Source organism: Camellia sinensis, chromosome 9 (genome assembly GCF_055761805.1).
Source record: "Camellia sinensis isolate YWXY chromosome 9, ASM5576180v1, whole genome shotgun sequence".
In the NCBI taxonomy this organism is placed as follows: domain Eukaryota; kingdom Viridiplantae; phylum Streptophyta; class Magnoliopsida; order Ericales; family Theaceae; genus Camellia; species Camellia sinensis.
In genome coordinates, this window is record NC_138969.1 from 35,603,444 (window position 1) to 35,617,794 (window position 14,351).

Genomic DNA, 14,351 nt, shown 5'->3' on the forward strand with positions numbered 1-14,351 from the left:
CCATATGATTTATGCTTTTCCGTATTTATCATGAAGTTAGTATAGTTTTTTAATAATATTTAACTAGAAAAAAAAAATAGGCTCACTTTTGAATTTCCATCAGATAAGTTTTCTACATCTATATATAAAGATTGCCAAAATGATAGGACTCCATTGAAGATAGAAAGAAGATAACTGTTTATAAAAAATAGCTTCACTTGGTTTTTTTATAATATAATGTTTGTTTCGGCTTGGAAAAATTTCACTATATCGGATCATAATTGACTAAAATATTTTATATTATGATTAATTATAAAACAATATTCTCTATTTCTCCTTATTTATTCTTGATTTCATCATATTAAAAAAAAATAAAAATAAATAACAAGTATAATTAGCTTATTTTTATTTTTAATAATTTTTTTTCTAGCCTGTAAGTTAGATTCTCCTCCATGTTAACATGAACTATAATGTAATCATGATCCAAACACACTACATAGATTAAATTACATATTCCTGTTCTATGAAAAGTGTTGTCAGCATTCAACAATTGATGATTAGACTCACATTTGAAAACAAAATTTGACTATTATTAGATTAAATGCCTTACTTATTTTTAGTCTTATTTCAATACATAAAAAAAAATTATTACACAGAGATAGGATTAACAAGCACTGAGATGATGATATCTTTGGTTCGACCTTTCGAATTAGTGTAACCATCACCATGTCCATAAATGACTTCCATCATACGTGAGAGATTAAGAGCTGGTAATAGTAGAGGCAGAGGGAGGAGCCTATTAGGGTTTTGGAGTTCTTCATTGATGTCTTTCCAAGCAATGTCCACAATTTCTCTTATTTTCCCACATGCTTCTTCCTCGGACACACCGTGTTCCCTCATGTAGCATTGCACACCCGAAGGTGCATCCCCTCTCTCTTGCTCAACCTTCAAAATTTAGAGAAAAAATCGTTAGATTTCCACGATCCAAACACACTTTTAGTGTTAACAATACTTAGGTCAAAAGAAATATTGTCCTACTGTATTTTGCTAGGGATCTTTTGTTCAAATCTCTTATGCCCTCTTGTTTTCTCTCTATCACATGACAATGTTAGAGAGATCAATTGTGTGATACAAAGATGACTTGAGACGAATGGTATAAAAAGACGTTGACAGAAGATTTCGGTTCATATTTGAGTTAGACATTAAGAAACGTAACTGTATCACTTGTAGCATAATAGTATCGAGAATATAAACCGACACATATTGAAAATTGGGTAACATGGTAGTAAAATTTTTAAAATCATTTGCATAAAATAGTTTTATAACTGCCGAACTAGTTATATAAGTTATGAATATAGGCTGATATTTAAGAATCATTATTTGACCTCAATATATTGTGGGGTACCTTGTGAGTTTGGATGTCATCAACAAGCCTAGCAATTAGTGCGCAAGACTCCACAATTTTGGGAACATTAAGCACCCAATCAAGGGCTTCCTTAGTTGCAATCTTTCCAATGCCAACAAGGGATTGAACAGCCAGCATAGGATAACCACTGCTCATCACAGAAATGCTCAAGTACTCCTCAAATGTAGGCACATACTTGGTGTTAAACCAGTTTGCTTCCACAAAGTAGGCTCTAACTAGGCCTTTCATCTGAAGAAAACCACACAAATTTAAGTGTTAGACAGCTATTATGCTGTAAAACTAAGTTAACGTTGTCTAGTTTGGATGAGAGAAAATTTTAATTACTTACTCCTTCTTTTGCATAGTATATGTGGTAGGATCTCCCCTCATGGGTCGTTATCTTGTCCTCCATTTCCTTCATGACCTCTGAGAGTGCCTTGAAGCAAACTTGCATGTATTCAGGTAAATCACTGATAGCTGCTTCTTCCCACCTATGAAATTAGTGATGTCATGTTTTTAATCAGAAGACGACGTATCAATGTCAATCGCAGTGTAACGGTATCAGAAATATCCAGTGAGATATATAAAAATCTAGTGTCATGGGTGTGAAATTTAAGGCCACCAGTTGCAAGCAGTTGAACCAGTTGTAATGATCGACTATGAACTAGCCATATTGGTTGTAAATTAGCTCGTGATTAAGCTGCTATGAACTGATACTTATGGAGAAATGGCCAGCACAATTGTAATTTTTATTGGAACTAGTATACAAGTGTACAAGTATCAGATGGATAAAAATTGCACACATACCTTTCTATTGCATCAGTAAATAACTGAAGTTCTTCAAGGGTACCATACACATCATAAATGTCATCTATGACAGAAGCTAATGCTATTATTTTAGTCATAAAGCTTCTAACAACAGAGTACTTGGGCTCGAAATAAACCCCTAATATCCAGAAGTAGCACTCCACCAATCTATCCCTCGTGAAAGGTAGCTTTGTTGCAATCTCTCTCTCTTTCCACCACCTAAAAAATTAGATTAAAAAAAAAAAATACATTGAAATTTCCATAAAGAAGATGTGAAGATTTAATGACGTGTCTTTAAAGTAGTCAACAATCTAATTTTAAAATTATACATTATGTTTATTTTTTAAAGATAAATATAATTAAATTATATGACTATAATTGTCATATCAATTTGATTTGTTTCATAAATAATCTATATACAAAGACCAAATCATTAGAACAAGATTTGTGATGGCCACAGGCACTGATCTAATCTAAATAATAGATTGTAGACAAACCAAGCCGTATAAGATAACCATAGCTAATTAATAAATAAAGTCACCTTGTGATGTCACTTATTTCTCTCTGGTGCAACCTTTGTAAAAGATTGAAATCCAGCTTTGCTAGCTCCAACAAAGCAGAATTTCTTGCTAAATCAGCTTGGTAGACATTGATGTAGTGCCTGGCCTCTAATCTGGGCATTCCTTTGCGTAGAGGTACTTCTAGAGAGTGCTTAACTTGCTCAGAGAGAGGAGAGTTTAGATGGGCTAACATAGACCTCAAGTTCTTGCTTGTAAATTTCAACGCTTCTTCCAATATATCTTCCCCTTGAACCCTTAAATGTGATGCCTCATATAAGCATAGCAAAGCTCTTGCATTTTCTTTCAGCACTGACTTGAACTCACCTTTCTCATCTGTGAACTTTTTAAATGAATCTAGTTGAAAAAAAAAAACATAAGAAGCATGATAGCCTAGTGAGATACAAGAGTTTGTGGTGTTTGGAAACTTACCAGAAGAAACATGATAGCCTTGTTGCCTAAAAAGTCTGAAACAGAGAGCACACATATAGAGATCATCATCATCACCACCACCACCACCACCACCACCACCACCACCATAGTTGATTTGAGTGCTGTAAATTGATTGGAGTGCCTGCTCAATCTCATACTCAAAATCATATGACAAACCAAGGCGTTGGAGTGAATCAATAAGGATCAATGTTTCTTTCAAAGGTTCAGTTCTTGCATCACTTAGCATCTCTCTCACCTCATCTTTAAGTTCCTGCACTCTCCCTTCTTCCTTCTGATTTGGTTTCTGCATAATTTTTAAATTAAGTAATGAGTTACAAACAAAAATAAATAAATAATATATATATATATATATATCCATGTCCTTGCTATATATAAGCATGAATACCGGTGGATGAAATTTTTGGCCTTGCCGAAATTACCACATTGCCCCTTTGATTGCTATCATCATTATTTCATTACAATCATCACATGTCATCTCATACACATTGTCCCATATTTCAATTTCCTATTGGTAGCTCGAAAACAACACGGCTCGAATGGTCCGAGTCCAAAATGACGTCGTTTTGGAAATATATATATATATATATATTTCTTTTCTTTTCTCTTTGAAGATGAAGAACATAGAGAGAGAAGAGGAAGCTCGGTGTTCTCCATCAACAACATCTTCATCAACATCATCATCATCATCATCAAACACATCATCATCATCAAGAACAACATCATAACATCTTCATCAACATCATCATCACAACATCATCAACATCCATTGATTTTGTGAAATCCATATCCATCGATTTCGATGAAATCGTTCGATTTCAAACCCTGAAAAAAGAAGAAGAAAGAAGAAGAAACTCAATCGATCAATTTCTCTCTTTTTCTTCTCTCTTCCTCTCTTTCTCTTCGTCCCTTTGTTTGTCCCTCTGTCCTTCAGTTTCAGAGATCTAATAGGGGAAAAAAAAAAAAAAAACTGCCCAAAACGATGTCGTTTTGGACAGTCGGGCCATTCGAGTCGAAAGATTTTCGAGCTACGAATAATTTTTCTTTATCAAAACTACTCAACATTCTTTTTATTATATTATATTTATTTATTTTGGTAAATTAAATTCACATTTCTTGATATTTAAAAAATAGGGGATTTTTTTTAAGGTCCCTAGTATTAAGATTTTATAACATAAAGGACACTCAATACTTTCATAATATCTAGGTTCCTTAATATCGATCCAGAGAATTTCTCTGGACACATCACAGAGAAAATTCCAAATTACTCTGGACATATCACAGAGAAAATACCAAATTTCTCTGGATAGTGCCTTGTTTCTTGATATTAGTCCTCCGAGGGTAGTGATATAATCTAGGCATCTAGTACTTATTAATTCAGTACCTATTAATTCAATCTTCATTCTGTAATTCATGGACTAAAATATGGACTAAAACATGGATTCCAAATTTCAATCTAGAGAAATTTAAACACCTAGAGAAAATTTCAATCCAGAGAAAATTGAACATTTCAATCTAGAGATCAGTATCTACTAATTTCAATCTACACTCTGTAATTCATGAGGGTAGTGATATAATCCAGAGATCCAATACCTATTAATTCAGTACTTGGTAATTCAATCTACACTCTGTAATTCATGGACTAAAATATGGATTCCAAATTTCAATCTAGAGAAAATTGAATGAATACCCATAGAAAATTTCAATCAAGAGAAATTTGAATACTTAGAGAAAATTTCAATCCAAAGAAAATTGAACATTTCAATCTAGAGATCAGTACCTATTAATTTCAATCTACACTTTGTAATTCATGAGGGTAGTGATATAATCCAAAGATCTAGTACCTATTAATTCAGTACCTATTAATTCAATCTACACTATGTAATTCATGGACTAAAATATGGACTAAAACATGGATTCCGAATTTCAATCTAGAGAAAATTGAATGAACACCCAGAAAAAATTTCAATCCAGAAAAATTTGAACACCCAGAGAAAATTGAACATTTCAATCTAGAGATCAGTACCTATTAATTTAAATCACTCTCTGTAATTCATGGACTAAAATATGGATTCTAATGACACAACATTAAGATCCACAGCTTGATGACTGCCCAGGTTGCAACTTCTCACAAATCACAAAGAAAGATTCTATGTATTCGAGACAGAGATTTGTTTCCACGTCGTAGGGATGGATCACGTTCTTGTGAGGCGACATGTCTTCCACGATCTTCCTCATCACTAAAATTTTATTCGTCGGCAACGCATTCGAGACAGAGACTTGTTTCCACGTCAGGTAACCCAAACCCATCGCCGCAGATATCATACTACTTTTCTGGCTTCCGGCGTTGGCGGAGGAGGGGCTGAGGCGACGGAGGGTCTTGATGGCAACATGGGTTTGGGTTTTATCTCCAGCACCGGCTGTGGTGGTTGGTTTTTTTCTAGTGCCTCTTTGGACTACTGAGAATCCACCTCTACCCAAGATGTTGGACACTTCGTATTTGTCGGAGAGTTTTCTGGTTTCGTCATGTTCGATGAGAGAGAGAGAGAGACCCAGAAAGGAAGGAGATGATGAGTGAAGATTACAGGAGAATCGGATTGTGTGGGATTGGAGAATTTGCTTGGGGGTAAAGAAATGGAAAAAGAAGACAGCAGGCAGGTTCAATGATGTGAGAGAGGGAGAGATGAAATAGAGAAGGTAGAGAGAGAAATGAGGTTTGATAGAATAAAGATCAGAAAGAGAGAGTTAAATTTCTCTGATATGATATATAGGTGTGGATTTAGGAACCTTAAACATTAAAAAATAATATTGTGAATTTTTGCCATTATTAAAAATGGGAGATGGACCTCAGATTAATTTTTCCTAAAAAATATACAATTACCTCCACATTTTTTTAATATAATTGATTTTCTTCAAGGTTTTAACTTAGGCATCACTTAGACCATTTTTTATCGTTCTTCATCAATATAGTTTGTTAGTCGTATAAATAAAAAATTATGTTATCATATATTTTTTATTAAAATATATATTTATATTCGTTTATTTCAATGTCTATCCATCATTGTCATTAATATTTAGGTTGTTTTAACCATATTAACAAAATATTTGTATAATTATGTCAAAAAATGTAAAGCTAATTATATTTAGGGAAATGACATCACAATAGTGTCAAAAGAAAAATATTACAAAATCATGAAAAATTATATAAAAGTGTATAATTTTTTTTATGATTTAGTAATATTTTTCCTCTTACACCATTGTGGTGTTATTTTTCCATTATATATGTGTGTGTGTATATATATTTTTCAAATCTCAAAAGATATGAGTATAATTTACCATTTTTTGTAATGCAATAACTATTTTTTCTATTTCTCTAGGTTTGAATAATACTTGACGGTGTTTGAATCATAAATTTGAGAAGATATTTGAAATTTTAATGCAATAATTATTGATTTTTTTCTAACTTGAAATAATACTTAGGCGGTGTTTTAAATTTTATAAACTTGAGAAAATGTTTGAAAGTGGTCTAAACACAACTTTATAGTCATGTATTAATTTAATTATTTTACCTTGTTTTATTATTACCAATGTTTGTTTTGAGAAACATTATGGCACATACCACGTTATTATTAAAAAAAGCAACAAATTTTTTGTGATATTAATTTTTTTTTGTGAAGTTATATTTTTTTCTTTGCAATAATTATTTATATTTTTTTCTCTTCTTGATTTAGATAAAACTTATATTTTTCATGACTTCTTTACCTTATTATCGTTTACCAGGATTTATTCAGTAAAGAAAAATTGATTTAACATTTTTAGTCCTTAAGTTTAAATTTAATAATCCCATCTAAAAAAAAGTTAAAATTTAATAACAAAAATTAGTTAATTGGGGTTTTGACTCTCCTACAAATGAATATTTACAAAGAAATAAGTTTAGAATAGTTGCTTTAAAATGTTTTAAATTTATAGTCAATGATTTCTAATGTAAAAAATAATATGTACAAAAAAAAAAAAATTTAAAAACATGAGTTTAATTTATTTTTCTAAAATGTATAGTTAAATATTTGACCCTAATGAGATTAAAACACTTGTAAGATTAAGTATTTTAAAATTTAAAAATGTTTTTATATTTATAAGCAAATTCTGATCCAATAGAAATATGCACCACGTTTGCTATTTAAAAAAACAAAAAATTTACAAATTTTATTTTAAAATTACAAATTTTAGTCATTAAACTGGGTGTTTGGGATGGGCTATTTTAATCCATCACAAACTAAAATAGCCAATAAATAAAACAAAGCACCCCATCACATCACTATATATATTATTTTACACGTCATTTTGTAAAAAGTCAAATAGTCAACTAAAATAGTCCATTCCAAATAGGGTCTAAAGACTTGTTTGGGAACATGTTATTTTTAGAAACTTGTTGGTTTTTTAGCAAAAATATAAGATAAACCAAACTAATATGTTTGTGATGACATTTTACAAAGAAAAAAAAAATTACAAATAGTAGAGAGAAAATATAATCTTTGATTTTTTTTTTATATATATAATTTGTTAGCTTTTTGATTTTTTTTTGATAACTTTTTGACTTTTAAACTAAAATTCAAACTTCTTAAACAAAGCCTCAATGTTTTTTTTTGGGTGAACAGGCCACAATGTAAGTATGTATAAAATGTCTAAAACGCTCTTTTTTCATTGAGTTTAATGATTAAGAAACAACTTTTCCGTTGATTTTAGTTAATGAAAATAGATAAATAGTTTAGATTGAAAACAAATTAAAAGTTTAAGATTTAAATTGATAAAATTAAAAATTTATGGTTTAAATTGTTATAAGAGTTAAACTCTAGGGTTTTTTTTTTTTTTTTCCCAAAAATATTTTTTTTGTAAAAGTGTCTTTTGTATGATATATACATATAAATTGTTTGTAAATTTTAGGAATTATAAGATTATGAAAATCTTATTGGAAGTAGACAGAGTAGATTTAATGTTTTTGACCCTTAGATTTCAAAAAATCAATTTTTTATCTTTAATAATAGATCCCAAGCGCCAAAAAAAAAAAAAAAAAAGATTTTATAATGGTAGGATAAAGGATTTTTTTTAGTGTAGCTTTTATCAGGTAAAAAATATAGAGTTAAAAGTGTTCCTCCTTTTTTTTTAAAGTTATTTCTATATTAGAAACTTTAAACACAAGTTATATCAAATATTCTTGTATAAATTTTAAATCACCAAAAAAATAAAAGAAGAAGAAGAAGAAGAATCAGCTATAAGATGATTCGATAAATTACACCAAATATAACCAATATCATAGCAATTTTAAATTTTTATTATGATGTATGAATAAAATAGTAAAAGATCTAAACATTAGGTCGACATTTAGAGCATGCACCACTAAAAAAGTTTATATCATAAAAAAGTTACAATTTTTTATGGTAAAAAATATAAATATTTATGATTTGTTATGCTACTTTGTGATAAAATTATAAATAATGATTTTATGGTGTGCGCTTTATAGTTGCAAATAGCAAAATTATAACACTTTTTGGTTTTTATTGTAACATTTTGTATTGAGAAAAATCATGACATTTTATGATAAGAAAAATTATGATATTTTATGGTTAATATTACCAAAATTTTATGAAAGAGTGAAGGAAATACATATGTACCATTTTAAAAGTGCATGTAATGGTCTCCGAGACATCAGGTGTTTTTTAAGAATGTTAAAAAAAGTGAAGTTTAACTTGAGATTTTAGATAGAGTTGAAAATGAATGGATTTTTTTTTTAAAATAACTTATAATACCTTGAATTTTAAAAATAAGCATGCAAATAATTTTTTTTTAAATTGATTTTTTTTAATTTTATTGAAGTGTAGCCAAAATAGTTTTTACTTGTAAATTTTGAATGTTTAAAGAGCCTTACAAATAGGATTTTTTTTAAACACAAAAATTAAACATATTCCAACAGATATTTTATATTTTCTAAATATATAAAATAAGAAAATATATATATTTTGCCTCCTTAGAAGAACATACATATTATTTTAGAATGATCAATTTAACTCTTATATCTATTTTTTAACTTCTTAATGCATGAAACTATGTTTTTTTTTTTTTGTTCAAAAATAAATAAATAAATAAAACAAATGATCCAAAAACATGTATGATTCCCTCACTAAGGCCAGGTTTGGGAAGTTGGAAATAATTCATCTTTTTATCTTTTTATCTTTTTTCCATCACATCACCTCTCTACTTTTCTGCACATTTTGTCGTAAAAAGACAAAAAATGCACTTATTTAGGTCATCCCAAACAACCTCTAACTTATTTTAAATTACACTTTATAATGGGCTTATATATTCGCGAATTTTGCGCATTGCAAAATCGCTAGTATATGTAGAATGATCTGTTGAGTCATGGATCTATCAATTTAAAAAAAAAAGAAAAACCATCAATTAATATTATAATGTAAATAATAAAATTGTTTATGTTTTTAATAGTTTAAAATTTTAGATGAGTTAATGGTTAATAATTAAATATAATATTAGACAATAACAATTCAAATTTTTAGATGAGTTAGTGATTAATAATTTAATACATACATTTATTAATAAAAGCCAATATCATGTCATTCTATATAAAAATTTTAGAGAAATATAGTATTTTCCTTTGGGAATCAATAAAAACCAATGTATTTCACCTTGTGACTTAGAATAGAAATAAATAAAAAGGAGATTTTTTTTAAGATTCATGATATTAAGCTTTTATAAGATAAATAATATATAATATTTTCATACTAGTTGAGATTTCTCAACATATTTATAAAGAAAATTCGAGACAAAGAAATTTTGTCTCGACACAGAGCAAATATTTTTTGAAAAATATTTTTAATATTTTCTAGTGTTTGATACAATGGAAAATGAAATTCAACAGAAAATTTAATAAAAAATAAGCTTATTTGGACAGAAAATATTTTTCACTTTTAAAAGGAAAAAAATAATTTTTGAACTAAAATTTTACTAATATCATCACACCACCAGCACTATTCTCACATTCACCACCACACCCACCATTACCATTACCATTACCATTACCATCACCATCACCATCATCATGGCAACCGCCACCATCACTGTCGCCATCACCGCCGCCGTTGCCCACCATGCCAGCACTTTCACCTCCACCTTTGTTCTATCACTACCTCCTCCAAACATAGAAAAATATTTTCTGAAATTTTTTTTTGTTAAAAAATATTTTTTACTTAAATAAATGAAACATTAGGGAAGAATGCTCCTCAATCTGACAATAATTTATTTATTTATTATTATTTTTGATCGTTATATATTATACCACGTTTTATATTAGGGTGACTTATTTATACGTTCTAATAGGTAAATTTATTATTCAATAGGTTCTATAATAATTAATAGCGTTTTTTTATCAAATAATATTGAAAAGTAACTAATTGTTAATTTTTAGTGACAATTTAAAAATTGTTAAAAAAATCACTAATTATTAATTTTAGCGACAATTTTTAAAAAACCATTACAAAAAAGTCACTAATTTTCAACTTTCAGCGGCCGTTTAAAAAATTTATCATAGAAAAACATTACTAATTGTAAGTTTTAGCGACAATTTATAAAAATCGTGAAAAATAGTCACTAATTGTCAATTTTTAGACAAATTTATTATGACTTATTTTGAATAAGACTTAATGGGAATTAAGTCCAAACAACCTTGCTTCATACACCCAGTGGGGGTCGCGCCCCCAGTGACGTGGCGCGCCCCCACTGGTCGGAAATCAAAAAAAAAGAAAAAAAAAAGAAAAACTGTTTTTCCGGACCAACCCCCAGCTGACACCTCACTGGGTGTCACCCCCAGCTGGGGGTAGGAAGCATTTTTCTAAGTCCAAATTGAAAATAAGTCTTAAAATTTTTTGTGATGATTTTTTACATGTCACTAAAATTGACAATTATTGACTCTTTTTTTTTTGTCACGGTTTTTATAAATTGTCGATAAAACTTACAATAAGTGATATTTTTTTGTGACGAATTTTTCAAATTATCACTGAAAGTTGAAAATTAATGACTTTTTTGTAACGTTTTTTTTAAACTGTCGCTAAAACTTATAATTAGTGACATTGTTGTAACAATTTTTAAACTATCGTTGAAAATTAACAATTAGTGACTTTTTTTTATAGTGTTTGATGAAAAATATCATTAATTATTATAGGACCTATTAGACAATAAATTAACCTATTAAGACCTACACATAAGTCTCTCATTAGTTAAAACCATGCACAAAACTGAAGACATACATTAAATATGTGCAATGACTAGCAAATCCAATTTTACCATGACATGAGAGGCGTATGCGCGGAAATGATCTCCCCAAAAGATAGGATGAAAATTGGCTGAGCGTAGAGCGACCTCCGTACCATATTTTTTGTTGAATCAGGAATAGGTAAAGCATGAATAGATGTTTCCATGTTTTTGCTTTTGGTTGTGTGACGAGAAAATGGAAGTGAACAAGAACACTCGTGGCCTCTTGTTTTTTTACTTTCATCAAAATTCCATGATAATAAACATGGTTGTTCAACAAAATTCGATGTAGTTTCTTTTGTCTATGTTGTCAGATTTTAAATATCAGTTGATTTGTAATAAGATTTTAGACTTTTGATATCAATATTTATAAATATATTGGTCGATACTATTTGATATCGATTGATACATAACTGTATCCTTACCAATACCAATACCAGTTCTAATACTATTATTTAAAACCATGCACAAAATTAAAGACAGACATTAAATATGTGCAATGCTAACAAATCCAATTTTACCACGATATGAGAGGCGTATGTGAGGAAATGATCTCTCCAAATGCTAGGATGATAATTGGCTGAGCGTCGAAAGACCTCCGGTACCATATTTTTGGTTGAATCAGGAATAGATAAAGCATGAATAGATAATTCCATGTCTTTGTTTTGGTTGTGTGACGAGAAAATGGAAGTGAACAAGAGCACTTTGGTGGCCTCTTTTTTTTTTTTTTTTTTTTCTGTCACTTCTTGCCTGTGGTTGATATGAACCGAAGAGCTCTAGTGCTTTGCTATTTATATTGCAATCCCATGTATTTGGAGGCGAAACATTACAGAAGAATCAGAGTTTGTGGACGTGAAATTTATGTTTCAATTTCCTGCTAAACCAAAAAACAATTGTGGATCTCAAGAGTCATAGTACAGTTCTTGTTTATTTAAGATTGTAAATGCGTGGTCCCCGTGTGTGAAAGGGGTGGATGGCGATCAGCCTTTAACGTTGTGTTTTGTTGGAAATTTAAGAAGAGATTTGAAAAGAAAAAAAAGAAAGTAGGTGAGTTATGAATAAAATATATTTACATTTCACATAGTTTCACATACATTTTCTCTTTCATTTTTCAAATCATTTCCCAAATCCGGCCCCACGCAAAAATTGTTGGCCTTCTAAGGATGTGTTTGGTCTTGGATTTGGAAAAGAAAAATAAATAAATAAAATAAATAAGTGAAATGTAAATAAAATATACGTATATTTTATCTAATTATACATGCCTTTATTTATTTTTCTTTTCAAATCTCTCTCAAAATTCATAACAAATTCATAACACAACATAGAAAAATAAGAGAATGAACAAATATCAAGTATAATACTATGTTGTGTCACCGACTAAAAAAATAAATGATTCAAGTAAAAAAAGAAAAAAGATCTCCATCACTCCTGTTATACCTACCAGAAGAGAAAGAAATTGTCTTAGGTTCAAAGATTTGAAAAAAAAATTGTAATGGAGAATAAAAAGAAAAAATGAAGACATGAATGAAATATCAATTAAATTTTTGTCACTTTTCTTTAATTTTTCCTTTCTTCTAAAAAATTCTTATTCAAATCTTGATCCAACACGATTTATATTTGTGGTTCCAAACCCAGTTTCTTCTACACATGCAAACCACCCACCCTCCCTCGTATGGTTTATAATAGTATCTTTATTTATACATACACATCATAATCATATAAAAAGGTTTATAATATTTATTTGTGTATATATATACACATCTATCGTCTCAGAGTAGTATGTGGTTATATTTCCTCACCAATTATCATTCATTATACCTCTTTATGTTTCTCAATCACTCAACACAAATAATCAATACTCCATCTTTCCACCAATCATACTATGGAGCATCACGTGGCCGTACGTCCGGACAATCGAATAATCACCCAAAAAAGAAAGGATGGATTGAACGGTTTGAAAAGGGAGTTTGTATATCATTTTCCATGTAATTAACATGATTGGTTGACAATTAGAAATAATCTGATAAAAGCCTTTGATATTCTAAGGCAATACCACATTATTGGGTTTACAAAAGTGGTCTAATTTTTTTTACTTTTTTGTCTAAATAGCATCACCCGAAAGTCTATTTTTTAAACTAGGCCCACTGATGTGTAAGTAAAATGATTGATTGATAATTAGAGAAGATATGAGAGATAGAGTTGGCTTTGATATTCTATGAGAAATTACTGTTCAGAGTCAATTTTGAAAAAGTATTACACAAAGGTGAAAAAGTTTATATTTTTAATTATTAATATTTATAATGTTTACCACTTTTTTGTAAATATTTTTTCTAACTACCATTGATATGTAATTCCTCTGATATTCTAAGTCAGTGACACATCATTCGGTTTGAAACGTAAGTCAAATTTTTTGGTCTAAGTTGCATCAACCTTCATTTTATAAAACCCTTAAAATCTCTTATAAATAAACTTTTTTACATTATTAAATCAAAAAATTAAAATACTCAAACTATGTGATCGATTTTAACATTGTATTTGAATCATAAATTTAGGTGAATATTTGCAAGGACGAAGAAAAAGAAAAGAGGTATATGTTAATAAAATATAAGTTAATTTTTTTCTTCAATTCACTTTTCGATTCTAAATTTCATTTGAAAAAACTGAAGATTTTGGTGCGACGCTAAATTTTTTATTTACCGAACAATTTAGGAAAAGAAAAATGATATACAAATTTACATTTTAGACTCAATTTCTAAATCCAATCATGTGTAAGAAAGATGATTAACTAATAATTAGAGAAGAAATGCAAAATACAATTATTTTAAATATTCTAA

General features: G+C 29.3%; 1 protein-coding gene across 1 annotated transcript; it reads right to left on the reverse strand.

Annotated features, from left to right (window-relative positions):
• Nucleotides 1-476: 476 nt before the first annotated feature.
• LOC114256887 ((-)-germacrene D synthase) lies at nucleotides 477-12,272 on the reverse strand. The gene is made up of 7 exons (XM_082886553.1): nucleotides 12,039-12,272; nucleotides 3,181-3,484; nucleotides 2,733-3,105; nucleotides 2,192-2,410; nucleotides 1,734-1,875; nucleotides 1,385-1,633; nucleotides 477-924 (listed from the first exon to the last, which is right to left on the reverse strand). Exons 1-7 carry the CDS (start codon nucleotides 12,171-12,173, stop codon nucleotides 628-630), a joined length of 1,719 nt encoding a protein of 572 aa, XP_082742679.1. The 5' UTR covers nucleotides 12,174-12,272; the 3' UTR covers nucleotides 477-627.
• Between the last annotated feature and the right edge of the window lie 2,079 nt (nucleotides 12,273-14,351).